Consider the following 16,183-nt stretch of genomic DNA (forward strand, 5'->3'; position numbering starts at 1 on the left):
CTGCGCCCACCCACCTGCCACCTCACCCCACTCCTCGCCGCCGCCGCCTCTCCTAACGCGCTCCTCCCCCTCCTCCCCCCTCTCACCCCCTCCCGGAGCCCGGGCTCCACCCCGCCCCTGCCGAGCCCCGGTCCCCCGCACCCCAGTGGCTCTGGGCCGCGGAGCCGGCCCCCGCCTCCAGGCCCGGCGGGCGAGCGCGCAGGCGCGGAGGGCGGGCGCGGGCGGAATGGGGACTGCAGCTACTGCAGCGGCGGCGGCCGGGGAGGGGGCGCGCAGCCCGAGCCCCGCCGCCGTGTCGCTCGGCCTCGGCGTGGCCGTGGTGTCGAGCCTGGTGAACGGGTCCACCTTCGTGCTGCAGAAGAAAGGCATCGTGCGCGCCAAGCGGCGAGGTAGGGCGGGCCGCGGCCCTGCTCGGGGTGGGGGCGGGGGCGTGGAGGGAGCAGCCGCCGGCCGTGGGGAGGGGAGCAGCCGCGGGGGTGTGTTCCGGTCGTCGCCGGAGTGGGGTCCGGAGACGGGGCGGGGCACCTCGGAGGGCCAGCTGCGCGGGCGCGAGGCCCCTAGACCATCCGCAGCACAGGCGCGGACGCGGTCCTGTGCGCTAGAAGCGCCGCCGCCGCGGCCAAGCCTGGTCCTCCAGCAGCTCCGGAGGCGGCCTGGCAATTAGCCGGTGCGCCCTGAGCGGTGGTAGTTGTGTCGCCGCCACGGTTTCTCTCCCTTCCCAGCGCTGGCGAAGCCTTCTTCAGTTTTATAAGGTTTCTCCAGCTGACTTCTTTCCTCCCTCCCAGACCCAATCGCTTTGCAGCCGTGCAGCCCACCGACCTGCCCTCTGGTTGGCGCCCAGGCGTCCCTGTCACCCGCACCCACCGGCTGCTAGGGAAAGCTTCCTGTTTGCAGTATCCCCCGAATGGTCGGAGCCCAGTGCCTGCTCAGAAGGAGCGACGGGCCTCCCGCCTTTGCTGTGACTCCAGCCTGGGGTGCACTTGGAGGGCAGGACCTGCTGACTTCTCGCCCCCTGCAGTGGCCACACCAGTGCAGAAGTAAGAGCTGTGTGCTAGGCAGCTGTGTGCTAGGCAGAAGTAAGAGCTGTGTGCTAGGTGGGACCTGCGGGCCAAGGAGGCGCTCGCTCTCAGGGTCGAGCGAGAGGTCTGACCTTTCCTGTGGCTTCTGTTCCTGGGGTCCTTGATTGAACCATCTCTGGTTTAGATTTGACCCATCTGACTACAAGTGATCTTCATTGTGAAGAACACTCAAGGAAGATTAAAACCACCAAAAATGGGCCAACTGAGTATTCCTTGGGTGGATAAGCCACCAAACACCACTGCTTATCAATGTGGAAAGTGTAAGATGTAGCAGAGTTCTTTGCCAGTGTTCTTCTGTGCTAAGAGAGGCCTGAGACAGTTTACTGAACGCAAGATGTAGCATGCTTTGAGACTGAAAATGAACGTGTCCAGAAGGACTGAGAGAGTCTTGTGGTTGTTCTACAAGAATAGTGTTAGGAGCTCTCTGGGAAGGAGGAAACCGCCAGGTCATGGGTTTAAGAATAAGTAAACTTATTTAATAGTTCAGATTCTATAATGCAAGTGAAACTCTCTTCAGTGCCCTGGATGATCAGCCAGGAGTGAATTGAGGAAAGAGATAAAGGGGCCTACAATCTCGAGTGAAAATATAAAATCATAGATATTTGTTAAAGAATTCAACTTCGAAGTGAAAACGTTGCAGTCTGTACATAAAATCTAAATAAAACCAAGCGTGGTTTCCCTAGGATGCAGATGTATCTCTAAGGTAATAAATGGACGTCTGGCAGTAGCACACTTTTCAGGGAGCACCTGTCAGTTTGAGGGGCTCCAGGGGTGGGTGACATGTTCGTCATGATTCAGAAATAAACAACACACGTGCCCTTGATAGGATAGGTACATGATCTCCAGAACCCATGACCCCAGTCTAACCATGAGAAAAACATCACACAAACCTGAATTCAGGAACAGCCTGCAAAGTACCTGACCAGTCCTCCTGTCAAGGTCGTAAAGTCTGACAGACTGTCGCAGCCAGGAGGAGCCTGAGGACACATGGCCATAAGACATAAGGTAAAATCTAAGGAAACCTGAATATAGACTTCAGTTAACAGAAAACAGTAATTATTGAGTAAAACTAAATATGTTATTTCAGCTCAGCTTATGTGTTCAAGGGAATTAGGGACTAAGAAAATAAAAAACACAGCAACCTAAAAAAAAAAAACATTATTCATGCTTTTATTTATACCTGCATACTATGCCCTTAAATAAATGAGTGGAAATGTGATATTTGCTGATTTCATACTTCTCCAGTTACTACCCACCACTACTAATTCAAGCTAGCTGGCTTGCTCATAATGGTGGAAGACAGACATATAGTCTTGTTTTGATAAATTTAGTTTTGATTTGCTCAACAGACATTCACAAAACTCTTATTATGTGCCAGGCACTGTTGTAGGTATTGAGGATGCGTAGTTTTAGCATCTACTCCCCCTGAAACCTTTTTCTACCTCTGCTAATGAGCAACATAGTTGGCCGTTGTGAAATGACTGAAATGGGGGAGATGGGAGGGAAGAGAAGGTGGCTAAAAACTGGGGAGTCAAGTTCTTGTGCTAAGGGAGACCTGATGGTCTTACACTGTAAAAAGCTGTCTCGCTGAAAGTTTCAGCTTTATTGCATTGCCATGCACCAGCATTTCTTTCAAGTCTCAGCTTCAGGAGAGCCAGGTTCTGGTCACAGACCTTCCTTTGTGGGGGAGGAGTTGGGGTGCAGCTTTCTCTGTTACCAGCTTTCACTCACTCTTGAAAGTACCTTCCCAATGAATGGAATATCTTTCATGGAATGGAATGGATAGGCTAGGAGCACCATGCACAACACAGGCTCAAGGTGAACTGCCTCACTCCTGGTGTGGCTTTGATAGACCCTGAAGATGGGAAGAGGGCAGGGGACACCTGGGGCCACAGGTCATTGATAGTATGTTTAGTGTTAGAGCCCACTTGAAGCAGAGCTTAGAAGAGAGAAACAAGGTAACCATCAAGTCTGAAGATAACTTGTTGAAAACCAGTTGCAACATTAGAATTTTGTGCTGGTGGATAGGTGAGGATGGCCTGGGAGCCTCTTAACTGGGGGGGATGATGTCCTGCCCTCAGACAGACATTGTGGAGACAACCTCAGGAAAGTCATAGAATTGCATAGATGAGTAACTCTACGTAGAATGTCCTAGGCCAGGAAGAACCACGATCTTTTTAAAATCCCTTTCATCAAAACTGGGAGATACCACCTAACACATATTAGGACGGCTATTGTTTAAAAAAAAAAAAGCAGAAAATAACAAGGATTGGTGAGGATGTTGAGAAATTGGAACTCTTGTGCCCTGTTGGTGGGAATGTAAAATGGTGCAGCTGCTATGAAAAACAGTAGGGAGGTTCTTCAAAAAATTAAATGTAGAACTACCATATGACCCAGCAATTCCACTTCTGAGTATATATATCCAGAAGAAATGAAAGCAGGGACTTGGACAGATATTTGCACACCCATGTTCATAGCAGCAGTATTCACAGTAGAGAAAATGTGGAACAAATTGTGGTATATATGTTCAAAGGAATATTATTTAGTCTAAAAAAGGAAGGAAATCCTGACACATGCTACAACATGGATGAGCCTTGAGGACATTATGCTAAGGGAAATAAACCAGTCACAAAAGGACAAACCTTGTATGATTCCACTCGTATGAGGTACCTAGAATAGTCAAATTCACAGAGACAGAAAGTAGAATGGTGTTGCAGGGGGCTGTGAGGAGGGGGGATGGGCACAGAGTGTCTGTTTTGGAGGATGGGATAGTTCTGGAGATGGATGGTGGTGATGATTGCACAACAAGGTGAATGTACTTAACGCTATGGAACTGTACACCTAAAAATGGTTAAGGGCTTCCCTGGTGGCGCAGTGGTTGAGAATCTGCCTGCCAATGCAGGGCACACGGGTTCGAGCCCTGGTCTGGGAAGATCCCACATGCCACGGAGCAACTAGGCCCGTGAGCCACAACTACTGAGCCTGCGCGTCTGGAGCCTGTGCCCCGCAACAAGAGAAGCCGCGACAGTGAAAAGCCCGCGCACCGCGATGAAGAGTGGTCCCCGCTTGCCGCAACTAGAGAAAGCCCTCGCATAGAAACGAAGACCCAACACAGCCAAAACAATAAAAAATAAATAAATAAGTCAGGAGCGCTAAAAAAAAAAAAAAGTTTAAAATGCTAAATATTATGTTATATATATTTTACCACCATAAAAAAAGTCCCTTTCAGATTTCATAGTCTCCTTCCTGAGAGGAGTACAGCCTAGTGGTGTAGTCACACGGTTAAGATGTTCGGAGGTGAGTGAGTTGTCCTGTGAGAGTGGAAACTGGGATCCAAGCATCCCGCCTGCTAGTCTCAAGCCTTCTGTACTGACTTTGAAGGGCATGTGCTCTCTGGTCATGGAATGTGCACGTTTTCTCCTTGCCTCTCTTGCCATTCCCAGGCACACACCTAGGTGCGTGTACCCCCAAACCCAGAGCTGAGACAGACACGTGTTATCTTCACCCCTGCAGCCCTTTGACTCTGTGGTTAGTTTCTCCAGCTTCTGTAAACCCTCCAGACCCTGACAGATGAGGTCAGCTTCCTCTCCTGCCGTGTGTCTTCTTGGTGCCTGTCCTCAGCCCCTTCCTGCCCCTGAAACCTGTGGTATGATGGCTTGTTCCCTTGTCTGTGCTCCCCCTGGATCCTGGCTCTTCAAGGCAGGGCACATGTCCCGTCCACTGGGAGGCATGTGGTGGACACTCAGTAATGCTATCTAATTGGCCATGAGTAACCCTGGAGTAAAGAGGGTAAAACCAAACCTCGTATTTTATTTCTGAGCTTTCTTCCAATTATTCAGAGCTGACCTCATTTGCCTGGGGCCTCCACTAAGTAACAGAATCCAGAGTTACTGCTAGATCTGAAAATCTGTAACCCTGTTATCTATCTAGCTCCAAGGGGAGATCGTTGATAAGGAACATGGTGAGAATAGGGCAAGTGTTAAGAGCATTTGAATGGCTCTACAGCCTGTACACATCTGGTTTACTTGATAGTATTTCCATGAGAAGAGAAGATAAAGAAGGCTGCTACTCACGGAAGACTTAAGATGTCCCTGACTCATGCATCGGTCATGTTCCGTGGGCTGACTGGACTCAGATGGGCCCCGCTTCCTTGGGGTCTCCAGGGGGTTGCAGTCAGATGGTGGCTGGGGCTAGAGTCATCTGAGATGACTTCTTCATCCCTTGTCTGGGATAGCTGAGACAGCGAGGTGGTTCCTGAGCCACCTCCCCCCGCTCACCCACCACCTTTTTTCATCCCTCCATGTAGTCTCTTCACACGTGGCCACCTTGGGCTTCCTTACACCATAGTGGTCTCAGGGAAGTCAGACCCCTTACATGGTGGATAGCTTCCCCTAGACCAAACCTTCCAAAGACTAAGGTGAGAGCCGAATGGATCCTTGTGACCTAGCCTTGGAGGTCTTGCAGTACCACTTCTGCCACATTCTGTTGGTGTACTCAGGGCCGACCCAGGTTCAGTGTGGGAGGGGATGGCCTAGGGACATGGATCCCAGGAGGTGTGATACAGGAGAGGAAGTTGAGGCATGCACCCGATACAGGTCTGGTGGCACCAGGATTTGAACCTAGCTTGGGCTGACTTTGAAGGTGGTTTCTCTCTCCTGCTCCCTGTGGGAAAGGTGAGGGGGAAGATACAGAAATTCACCTATAGATAAGACTTTTCTGATGAGGGGCTTCACAGTCTATGTGGAAAAAGCTGGTACTCGGATACTGGTTTATTATAAATAAATATAATAATACCCCTAACATTAAGTATAAATAATACCCTGAAACATTAAGGCAAATAAGAATTTCTTATCATTTTCATGTGACAAATATGGGAATAGATCACTAATAAAAATTCCTACATGAAATACCCTTCGGTCTTAATGAATTTCTGTTGGACAGAGTATATTTTTTCTGCGAAAATGTTTATACATGAATAGTATAAAATATAATGTAATTTGTATTTCCAGCCCTTAAAGTCCTCAATGAGTAGCCAACCAGTCCTTTTTTTAAAAAAAAGTGTAGCTATGAGCGGCTAAAAAAGACCACTTTTCAAGAAGAATACGCTCCATCCCACACTCCCTAATGTTTCCGGGCCAGGAACCTGTGACGGGAAACTGACCCCTCTTAGATATTGCCTGGGTCAGCCAGGGAGGGTGGGCAGGCAGAGGGTTTACCTTGCATGTTTGTGCCCAGTCGGAGCTCTCTGGTGTGATCTGATTACTCAGCAGAGTATATCACGAATTCCCAGAACCTGGGCATAGTCATGCTTTTAAAAGAGCATCTTCTTCTTGGTTATAGAAATATGGTCATTGTTTAAAATCTGGGAAGTGCATACAATGACGAATAGGAAAATAAAAAGCATTCATCTCCTCACCTTCAGGTAAGTACTGTTACAATTAGGATGTATTTCTTCCTCGTCACATTCAATACTTGTATTTCAAAATTGAATTTTAATGAATAAATCCTGTGTGCAAAATATATATAACACGTATGTAGGGTGTAGAGAATAATAAAATAAACACCACCTATCAAACATTCCAAAGAAATTATATATATCTTTAAAATCTTAAAAAAAACCTTTTTACTATGGAAAATGTCAAACATATACATAGAGAAAATAGTGTAATAGACCCCCATATACCTATCCCCCAGCTTCAACAATCATTAGTCTGAGCCAGTCTCATTTCATTTATACCCCAGTGCCCCTCCTCTGCCCCCACCCCAGTGGAATTGTTGACACAAATTCCAGGCAGAATACCATCTCATCTATGTATTTCAGTGAGTATCTCCTTGTTAAACATAACTGTAATACCTTTATTGCACCTAAAAATTAACAATAACTCTTTAATATTCTCACATACCTGGTCAGTGTTCAGATTTCTGTGATTATCTCATCAGTTTTTCCCAGTTTGTCTTTTAGAATCAGGATCCAGTTTTGATCCATACATTGCTGTTGGGTGGTACACCTCTTCATCATGTACTTTGAAAACTGTGTGCCAGTTTATGTCCTGTGGTTGCTCTCAGTCTGTCATCCCCAGTCTGTCATCCCCATCCTTTGAAAAAATATTCAGTGGCTGCATGAATGTTACCATTCTCCTTTCGTAGGACATGAGTGTTTCCAGTTTCTTTGCTAGTATAATATGTTATATTGAATATCTTTGCATATGAAAGTTTGGATAGCTCCCTCAAAATAGAGTTTTAAAAGTGGTGATGTTTCAATAAACTGTGTGTATGTGTGTATATAGTATAGTACGTGTGAGTGTAAGAGTCATGACTGAGAGTTCATTTTCTTAGATTGTTCTGTTCACACCAACAGAACCTGACAGTACAGGTATAAATGCCTGACATCTACCTGTCGTGGAGACAGGAATTGGCCACTTTGGCTTCTCTGTACTCAGGGTGAGTGGGGGCAGCCCTGGTTTCAGAGAAGGGGAGAGGGAAAATGCTGCAGTAAAGGTGAGGAGGAAGAGAGCACTTTTCAAGGGCAGATACCATGCCTTGGGAGTCTTTATAAGTCTTTGTATTCACCAAGGAACGTGATGCTTCCAGTAAACATTTGATAGAGAGCTTCCCTGGAGGGAGTATGTGTTAATATATACTGGACTTATTCCCTGTGAAACATCGAATGTCATTTCCCACAGAAACTATGAGAAACTGTCACAGCGGTTATTGCATTATGGTCAGCATTGTGTGGGCTAACCTAGAAGTTGAGCTATTGTTTATAAACTATTTTTTCTTTTTAAATATTGGAGTATGATTATATATAGTCAGCTGCGTAGACCTTAAGGGTCAGTTTGGTGAGGTGTTTTTTTTTTTTTTTTTTTACAAGAATGATTTTTTTTTAAAATATTTATTCTTTTTTATTTATTTATTTTATTATTTATTTTTTTTGGCTGAGTCGGGTCTTAGTTGCCGCACGCCAGATCTTCGTTGCGGTGCGTGGGCTTCTCTTTAGTTGTGGCGTGAGGGTTTTCTCTCTCTAGTTATGGCGCACAGGCTCCAGAGCACGTGGGCTCTGTAGTTTGCATCACGCAGGCTCTCTAGTTGAGGTGCGCTGGCTCAGTAGCTGTGGCGTGAGGGCTTAGTTGCCCCACGGCATGTGGGATCTTAGTTCCCTGACCAGGGATTGAACCCGCGTCCGTGGCCTTGGGAGGCAGGTTCTTTACCACTGGACCACTGGGAAAGTCCCAGTTTGGTGAGTTTTGACAAATAAATATGCCTGTGTAACCAACACCTCGGTAAAGAAATTGATTATTGCTGTCACCCTAGAAAGTTCTCTAGTGCTCTTTTTCATTCTGTCCTCCCTACACCAGAGGGTCTGCTCCTCTAGTATCCATCCGCATAGGTTGAATTAGTTTTGCCTGTTCTTGAACTTCATATAAATGGAATCATGAATACAGTATGTATTCTCTTATGTCTACTCTTCTTTCTTTCCTTCATCATGGTTTGCATATTCATCGTGATATGTGTATCAGTCGTACTTATATTGCTGAGTAGTGTTCCATTGTTTGAATATACCACAATTTGCTTATCTATTCTGAAAATTTGGTTGTTTCCAAATTTTTGCTGTTTGAGGAAAGCTGCAATGACAATTCTTACATAATTCTTTTTTGACTTAAAGTATTCATATCTTCGGGGTAAATACCTTGGAGCATTGCTGGATCATGCAGTGCTGGATCATGGAGTAGGTATATAATTAAATTTTAAGAACTGCTGAACATTTTCTAACTACAGTTGTACCACTTTACCCTCCCATCAGCAATGAATGAGAGTTCCAGGTGCTCCACATTCTCTCCAACATTTGGTGTTGTCACCTGGTTAATTTTAGCCATTCTGGTGAGTGTACAGTGGTATCTCATTGTGATTTTAATTTGCGTTCCCCTAATACCTAATGATATTGAGCATCTTTTGATGAGTTTATTGGCCATTTGTATACCCTCTTTTTGAGGTGTCTTTTCAAGACTTTTGCCTGCATTTTACTGGATTGTATCTTTTTATTATTGATAGTGTGCATTATACATAACATGTATGTATAATCTGGATACAAGTCCTTTGGCAGATTTAGGAATTGAAAATATTTTCTCTGAGGCTTGTCTTTTCATTTTCTTAATGTTTCCTCTTGAAGAGCAGAAATTTTTAATTTTGATGAAGTCTAACTTATCATTTTTTTCCTTCTGTGTGGTTAGTACTTTTTGATTTCTGCCAAAAAAAAATCTTTGTTTCTCCTCAGGTCACAATGGCATCCTCATGTGTTTTCCTCTAGGAATTTTATAGCTTTAGCTTTTACCTTTAGGTCTGTAAGCCATCTTGAGTTAATTTTTGTGTATGAGTGAAGTATGAATCAAGGTTCAGTATTTTCCCTACTGGTATCCATTTGGTTCAGCATCATTTGTTGAGGAAATTTCCCTATTGAATTATACTGTTGCTTTAGTCCATGATCTGACTGTACATGTGTGAGTCTATTTCTGAACTCTATTCTGTTTTACTGTATATGTCTATCCTTATGCCAGTTTGTATTGATTATGTAGTTTTATAATCTTAAAATCAGATAGTATAAGTCATACAGTTTTGTTCTTCTTTTTCAAGATTGCCCAACTATTTCTTCAGGAAAATAAGTTCTGCATATCTAATAACCAACATACAAAAGCACGTCAAGTACTAAATCCACTCATAAATTGGTGAATACCAAGTGCTCAGGTTGAGTCGAATTAATGCCCTCATCTAGCTGTGTTGGTGTCAGGAAAGAAATTTTCTTGATAGTCCTTTTTTAAGAACTCTGTAAAAACTATGTAGTATCTTTTTACACATTTTTTAAAGTTAACTTTAAGTTTTTAAAGCTTTACACATTTTCAAGTTAATTAATTCGTAAAGGACTTAGTGATCCACTCTTGCTTTGCTGATAGGAGCAGCTCTGCTGTTGCTGTCCGGAGCACACACGAGTGGAAGCAGTTTTGCTGTGGTATAATCAGAAAGGAAATAAACTAGACGACTGCCTGTATTTTTGTGCTAGAAAGTCATATCTTAAGGACGTTTCTGATACACATTTAAACCCAAATGGAAGGTTTTAAAAGCCACGAGTCCATGGTTGGACAACATCAATGCCAATTGATATTATCATCCTGACGAGTCTCTTTTGTATTTGCACAACACTTCTTTGTCTTGTAGTTCAGCTGTTGTAAACAACCGTTCCGCTCTCAGTTAGCATCCAAGGTTTCCAGTATGAGGGGGAAAAAAATTCTAGGCTTTAGGTATTGCTACCTTTGCAACCCACACCTCGGAGTGGAGGGGAGGAGGCATGAGTATAGCCAAGTAAACAAACAGAAAACCAGTGTTCTACAGTTCTGAGGTTCCTTGTTCTTGCTGAGGCCAGAGAACTTGAAAAGTCCCAGGCATCAGCTGGAAAGAGGATGAGCATGGACCTAGGCTTGAACAGGTGCCTCCTGAGGGTGTCAGGTGAGTAACTTTAGGATTTTTAGGGACAATGATGAAGGTGAAGCTGTGAAGAAACCAAGTCATTTTAGGACATAAGAAAATAGTATCTATGACAGGGCCAATGGCTAACATGGAACGCAGGCTCCTAGGAATTCCTGGCTGCAGGAGGATGGAACCCGGGGCAGCCAGCTCAGTGAGGATGCTAGGCACAGGTGGATGGGCGAGAAGAGCCATGGGCTGCTTCCGTGGGCACTGGGGATATTGCTGAGCTGGAGCCCTTGGTGACCATGTGGAGTAGTATCACGTTGATCCGCAGTGAGGGGTGTGGGGCAAGTATCCAGACGGAAAATCTTAACTTACTTAATGTCCATGGAAGCAGAAACATTTTGCCTAATATCGGCTTAAAAGGCGAGGGTGATCGCAATGCCTTTGGATTTCAGCAAACTCAAGCTCCTCCTGGGGGGTGGGAGTGGGAGGACCCTGAACACTTGGAACTAACCTGTACCCTTTGACTGAAGGGGGACCAAAGGCTTGTTATTTCTCTATCCCTGGGTACGTGGTATCCCAGGTTCTTCCCCATTTTAGTGACAGGGTCCGTTTCAAACTATCAAAAGCACGTGCTGTATGGTAGTTAATGGTGTGGGGAAAACTACAGCAGTGAAAGAGGAGAGCCTGAGTGGGTCCCACTGTGCTGGCATCCTTGGACAAGCTTTCACTGCATGAGTGTTGCCCACGTTCTAGCTGCTGCTGTAGCAGTGATCCCATGACTTCGTAAGCACTCACAACAAAACTGTATTCATCACAGTAAAAGGAATTGGCCTTTCCCTGCCCCCAGCATAGACCCCCAACAAAAAAGACTGTGACTGATTCCTTGATCTCAGAGTCCCTAAAATCTTTTGAATATTATATATGGAATTTTGAAAAGCTGTTGAGCAAATTATTGTGTGCATCTGCTGTAAAAACAAGCTTCAAGGTCTAGAGTGAAATGTGTTCACAGTTACTTTAAATAATAAGCAAGAATATTTACTTATACACAAAAGAGAGCAGAAGTGGCCATGCTAGTATGAAACAGAACAGACTTTAAGACAAAAATTGTTACTATAGACAAAGAAGAACATTTTTATTTTGGCTGCATTATGTCTTCGTTGCTGCGCGCGGGCTTTCTCTGGTTGTGGAGAGCGGGGGCTATCCTCGTTGCGGTGCATGGGCTTCTCATTGCTGTGGCTTCTCTTGTCGTGGAACACGGGCTCTAGGCACGCGGGCTTCAGTAGTTGTGGCTTGTGGGCTCTAGAACGCAAGCTCAGTAGTTGTGGCACATGGGCTCAGTTGCTCTGTGGTGTGTGGGATCTTCCCAGACCAGGGCTCGAACCCGTGTCCCCTGCATTGGCAGGCGGATTCTCAACCACTGCGCCACCAGGGAAACCCAAGAAGGACATTTTATCACAATGAAAAGGTCTACTGTAAGTCTATACTTGATTTCCTTTGTTTTCTAAGCTTCTTTACGGTGTAAAATAACAAAGTTTACGTTACCTTTATTATAAGTTACAACAAAATATTGTTGGGTTTGTAACATAAAAAATGTAGCATATATAACAATAATAAAATAAAGAAAGACCACTGATCTGTTCTTTGTATCTATAAATCTGGTTTTGTTGAAAATTTTTTTAATTGAAATATAGTTGATTTGCAATATTAGTTTCAGGTGTTCAGCAAAGTGATTCAGTTATTTATATGTATTTTTTCAGATTATTTTCCATTATAGGTTATTACAAGATATTGAATATTGTTCTCTGTGTTATACAGTAAATTCTTGTTGCTTTTCTATTTTATATATAGTAATGTGTATCTGTTAACCCCATACTCCTTATTTATCTGCCCCTCCCTTTCCCCTTTGGTAACCATAATTTTGTTTTCTGTGTCTGTGAGTCTGTTTCTGTTTTGTATATAGATTCATTTGCATTATTTTTAGAGTCCACACATAAGTGATATCATATAATGTTTGTCTTTGACTTAACTTCACTTAGTATGATATTCTCTAGGTCTATCCACATTGCTACAAATGGCAATATTTCATTCTTTTTAATGGCTGAGTAATGTTCCGTTTTGTGTGTGTGTGTGTGTGTGTGTGTGTGTGTGTGTGTGTGTATACACACACACACACCCCACATCTTCTTTATCTGTTCATCTGTTGATAGACACTTAGGTTGCTTCCGTGTCTTGGTTATTTGTAAATCATGCTGCTGTGAACATCAGGCTGCATGTATCTTTTCAGATTAGAGTTTTCATCTTTTCCCAATATATAACCAAGAGTGGGATTGCTGGATCATATGATAGCTCTATTTTTACTTCTTTAAGGAACCTCCATACTGGTTTCCATAGTGGCTGCACCAATTCATATCCCTACCAACAGTGTAGGAGAGTTCCCTTTTCTCCACACCCTCTCCAGTATTTATTATTTGTATACTTTTTGATGATAGCCATTCTGGCAGGTGTGAGGCGATACCTCATTGTGGTTTTGATTTGCATTTCTCTAATAATTAGCGATGTTGAGCATCTCTTCATGTGCCTGTTGGCCACCTGTATGTCTTCTTTGGAGAAATGTCTATTTAGATCTTCTGCCCATTTTTTGATTGGGTTGTTTGTTTTTTGATATTGAGTTGTATAAGCTGTTTGTATATTTTGGAAATTAAGCCCTTGTTGGTTGTGTCATTTGCAAATATTTTCTCCCATCCCGTAGGTTGTCTTTTTGTTTTGTTGATGGTTTCCTTTGCTGTGCAAAAGTTTTTAAGTTTGATTAGGTACCATTTGTTTACTTTTGCTTTTATTTCTTTTGCCTTGGGAGTCTGATCTAAGAAAATATTACTACGATTTATGTCAGAGAATGTTTTGCCTATGTTCTCTTTTAGGAGTTTTATGGTGTCATGTCTTATATTTAGGTCTTTATGCCATTTTGAGTTTATGTTTGTACATGGTGTGAGGGAGTGTTTTAATTTCATTGATTTACGTCACGCTGTCCAGCTTTCCCCACACCACTTGCTGAAGAGAATGTCTTCTCCATTGTATATTCTTGCCTCCTTTGTCGAAGCTTAATTGACCATAGGTGTATAGGTTTATTTCTGGGCTCTCTATCCTGTTCCATTGATCTGTCTGTTTTTTTGCCAGTACCATGCTGTCTTAATTACTGTAGCTTTGTAGTATTGTCTGAAGTCTGGGAGGATTATGCCTCCAGCTTAGTTCTTTTTCTTCAGGATTGCTTTGACAATTCTCTCTCTTTTTTTTTTTTTCTTCAGATTCCACATGTAAGTAAAAGACATGCTCTAAAATAGCCACAGTGTGATTAGCACATTTGGGAAATTGAACAAGGATTCTGTACTAATAGTTGATCATTGTTTTGCAGTGTTCACTGCAGGGCATTCTTCAGCTCAGCTCTACTTTCTGATATGTAGGACATCATGGGCCACATTTGTATCAGACACACTCAGAAGGACATGGGACAGGAGCCACAGCCAGTGTCAGGCCCTCTCTGTTGGAGCCTGGTAGCAGAGGCAGAGCATGGTTTACGGGCCCAGAGGCAGAACTGCAGCAGACGGTGCCACGGCTGCCCAGCCTTACAAGCCTCATGCCCTCCAGTATAAAGTCATAGAGGCAGAACTCCCAGGCCCTGAAAGAGCTGTTCCTATTCTCAGAGGTATTGCACTAGGGGAGCCCAACCTCCAGTCGGATGCCATTTGCCCATCAGAGGTCATTTTTACCTTAAGTGCTGTCCCCTGGCCACATGGCTGTCAGCTTTATAGTCGCATTCTCATGCAGAAAGTGAAGGGGTTTTGTTACTCAATTATCTACAACAATCCATATTGAAGTTTTGCCAGTTGCCCCAACGCTGTCCTTTATAGCGACCTTTTTTCCCATCTAACATCATGTGTTTAGTCACATCTCTTTAGTTTCCTGTCATTTGCGACAGTACCTTAGCCTTTGTCTTTCATGACCTTGCCGATTTTGAAGCGTACAGGCCAGCTGATATGTGGACCATTTCACAATTTCCTCATGATTAGATTCAGGTGATGCACTCTGGCAGGAGCACTGCAGATGTGATGTTGTGCCTTTCTCAATGCACCCTCAGGAGGCACAGGATGTTGGTTTGTCCCACTGCTGATGGTGTCAACTTTGACCACTTAGTTAAGGTGATGTCCATCAGGGTCTTAGAGTACTGTAAAGATAACTTTTTCCCTTTGTGATTAATAAAAAAGCTGGTGGAGGTGATTCATGGAGATTACGTGGCAATCCTATCCCTCAGCAAACTTTCATTCACTTATTTTAGTCTCCATTGATGGTTCTTGCCTGAATCAGTTTTTACTGTGATGTTACCAAATGGTGCTATTTGAACTAGACCATTCCTTCCACTCTATCGTTACTTATTGGTCTCATTTTCTTAAAAGTACTTTTTAAATACCTGTAGCTCTGCTCCTCAAAGAAACAGGCTGGCTTCCTATGTTCATTATACCAAATTTCTGAGAATTAAAACACCCAAATAGATTAGGTGTTTTAGTCTGAAGTGAAAAAATCCTGTTAGACTAGGAGCATTTTGACATACCTGAAGAAGGACAAAAGGAGGGATGGATGTGACGAGGAGACCTGCTCCCACCTCTGCCTGCCCTGGCATGCATTGGGACATAAAAGGGTAATCCAAGAGAGTAAAAGAGAAACCACTGTGTGCAATGTCCGATCATTGAGTGAGTGTAAGGGTCTGCTTTCAACCATTTTCACATGGTTGCAAAAAGAGCCGTGTCACAAAGGTTCTACATTATGAACCTGTTTAAGTAGCAAGTCACTGAACCCTATACTAGAAAAATTATCATATAAATGGGTTTCAGTAAATGCATGAGAGAATTGGACTTTGAAGATCAAATCTCATTTGAAATCAACATATAAAAAGTTACTCCAAAGAATATTTGTCTCTAGGTGATGTGTTGAGCCCCCTCCCAAATAAAGTACAATTTATAAAGATTTTATTTGTTTGGGTCAGCTTGTGTTGATTGCAGAAAGTATTTTGCCACTTTTAATCATTTCTCATGCTGCTATTTATAGACTACTTTAAAGTTTCTTTGTAGGATGAATAAAAGTATGGCATTCATTATTCTTTTCAATTTTAGTTTTATTTAAAAATTCCTCTTTTAAGTATGTAGCTTGTAAACCTCTTGGTTCGTACTTTCCTGATGTTTTTGTCTCACTCTTTTACAGGTACCTCCTATTTAACAGACATTGTGTGGTGGGCAGGAACAATTGCAAGTAAGTACTCTTTGTGGTGAAGAGCTTGGTCTCCTTTTGTAAGATCAGTCATTTGTCTGCCAGGGCTGGATGGAGGGGGTGGGATGAGCTTAGCTTGTTCTTTGGAATAAGGACCGGGATGGTGGGAGACAGTGGAGGGTGAAGGCAGAGGATCCTGCTGCCTGCTGTTAGCCCTGAATTTTGTCCAGGTCAGACTGTCCTGGGCCTGAAGAAATTAAGCAGCTCCTGCTTCCTCATCTGTAGTTGGGCTGTGGGCATTTGGTGAACTTTTGCTCCACACAACTGGTTTTACAAAGGAGAGTTTCTTCACTCAGCCTTAAGTACCAGATCAGAGGTCATGTGTT

The 16,183-nt window shown here is 43.6% G+C and overlaps 1 protein-coding gene across 4 annotated transcripts in view; it reads left to right on the plus strand.

The window, feature by feature from the left end:
* The first annotated feature begins 213 nt into the window (after nt 1-213).
* The window catches only part of NIPA1 (NIPA magnesium transporter 1), a 41,056-nt gene continuing 25,086 nt past the window's right edge, over nt 214-16,183 (plus strand). For 2 of the 4 annotated variants that reach the window (XM_068545358.1, XM_068545360.1), the window contains exons 1-2: nt 214-389; nt 15,792-15,839. In XM_068545358.1, coding sequence (XP_068401459.1) covers nt 227-389; nt 15,792-15,839 — 211 coding nt within the window. In that variant the 5' untranslated portion in view covers nt 214-226. Of the gene's footprint in view, nt 390-820; nt 1,038-6,468; nt 6,502-15,791; nt 15,840-16,183 lie in introns of those variants that run through there. The other 2 variants (XM_068545359.1, XM_068545361.1) reach the window with 2 other exon arrangements.

This window comes from Eschrichtius robustus, chromosome 5, assembly GCF_028021215.1.
Source record: "Eschrichtius robustus isolate mEscRob2 chromosome 5, mEscRob2.pri, whole genome shotgun sequence".
Classification (NCBI taxonomy): Eukaryota; Metazoa; Chordata; class Mammalia; order Artiodactyla; family Eschrichtiidae; genus Eschrichtius; species Eschrichtius robustus.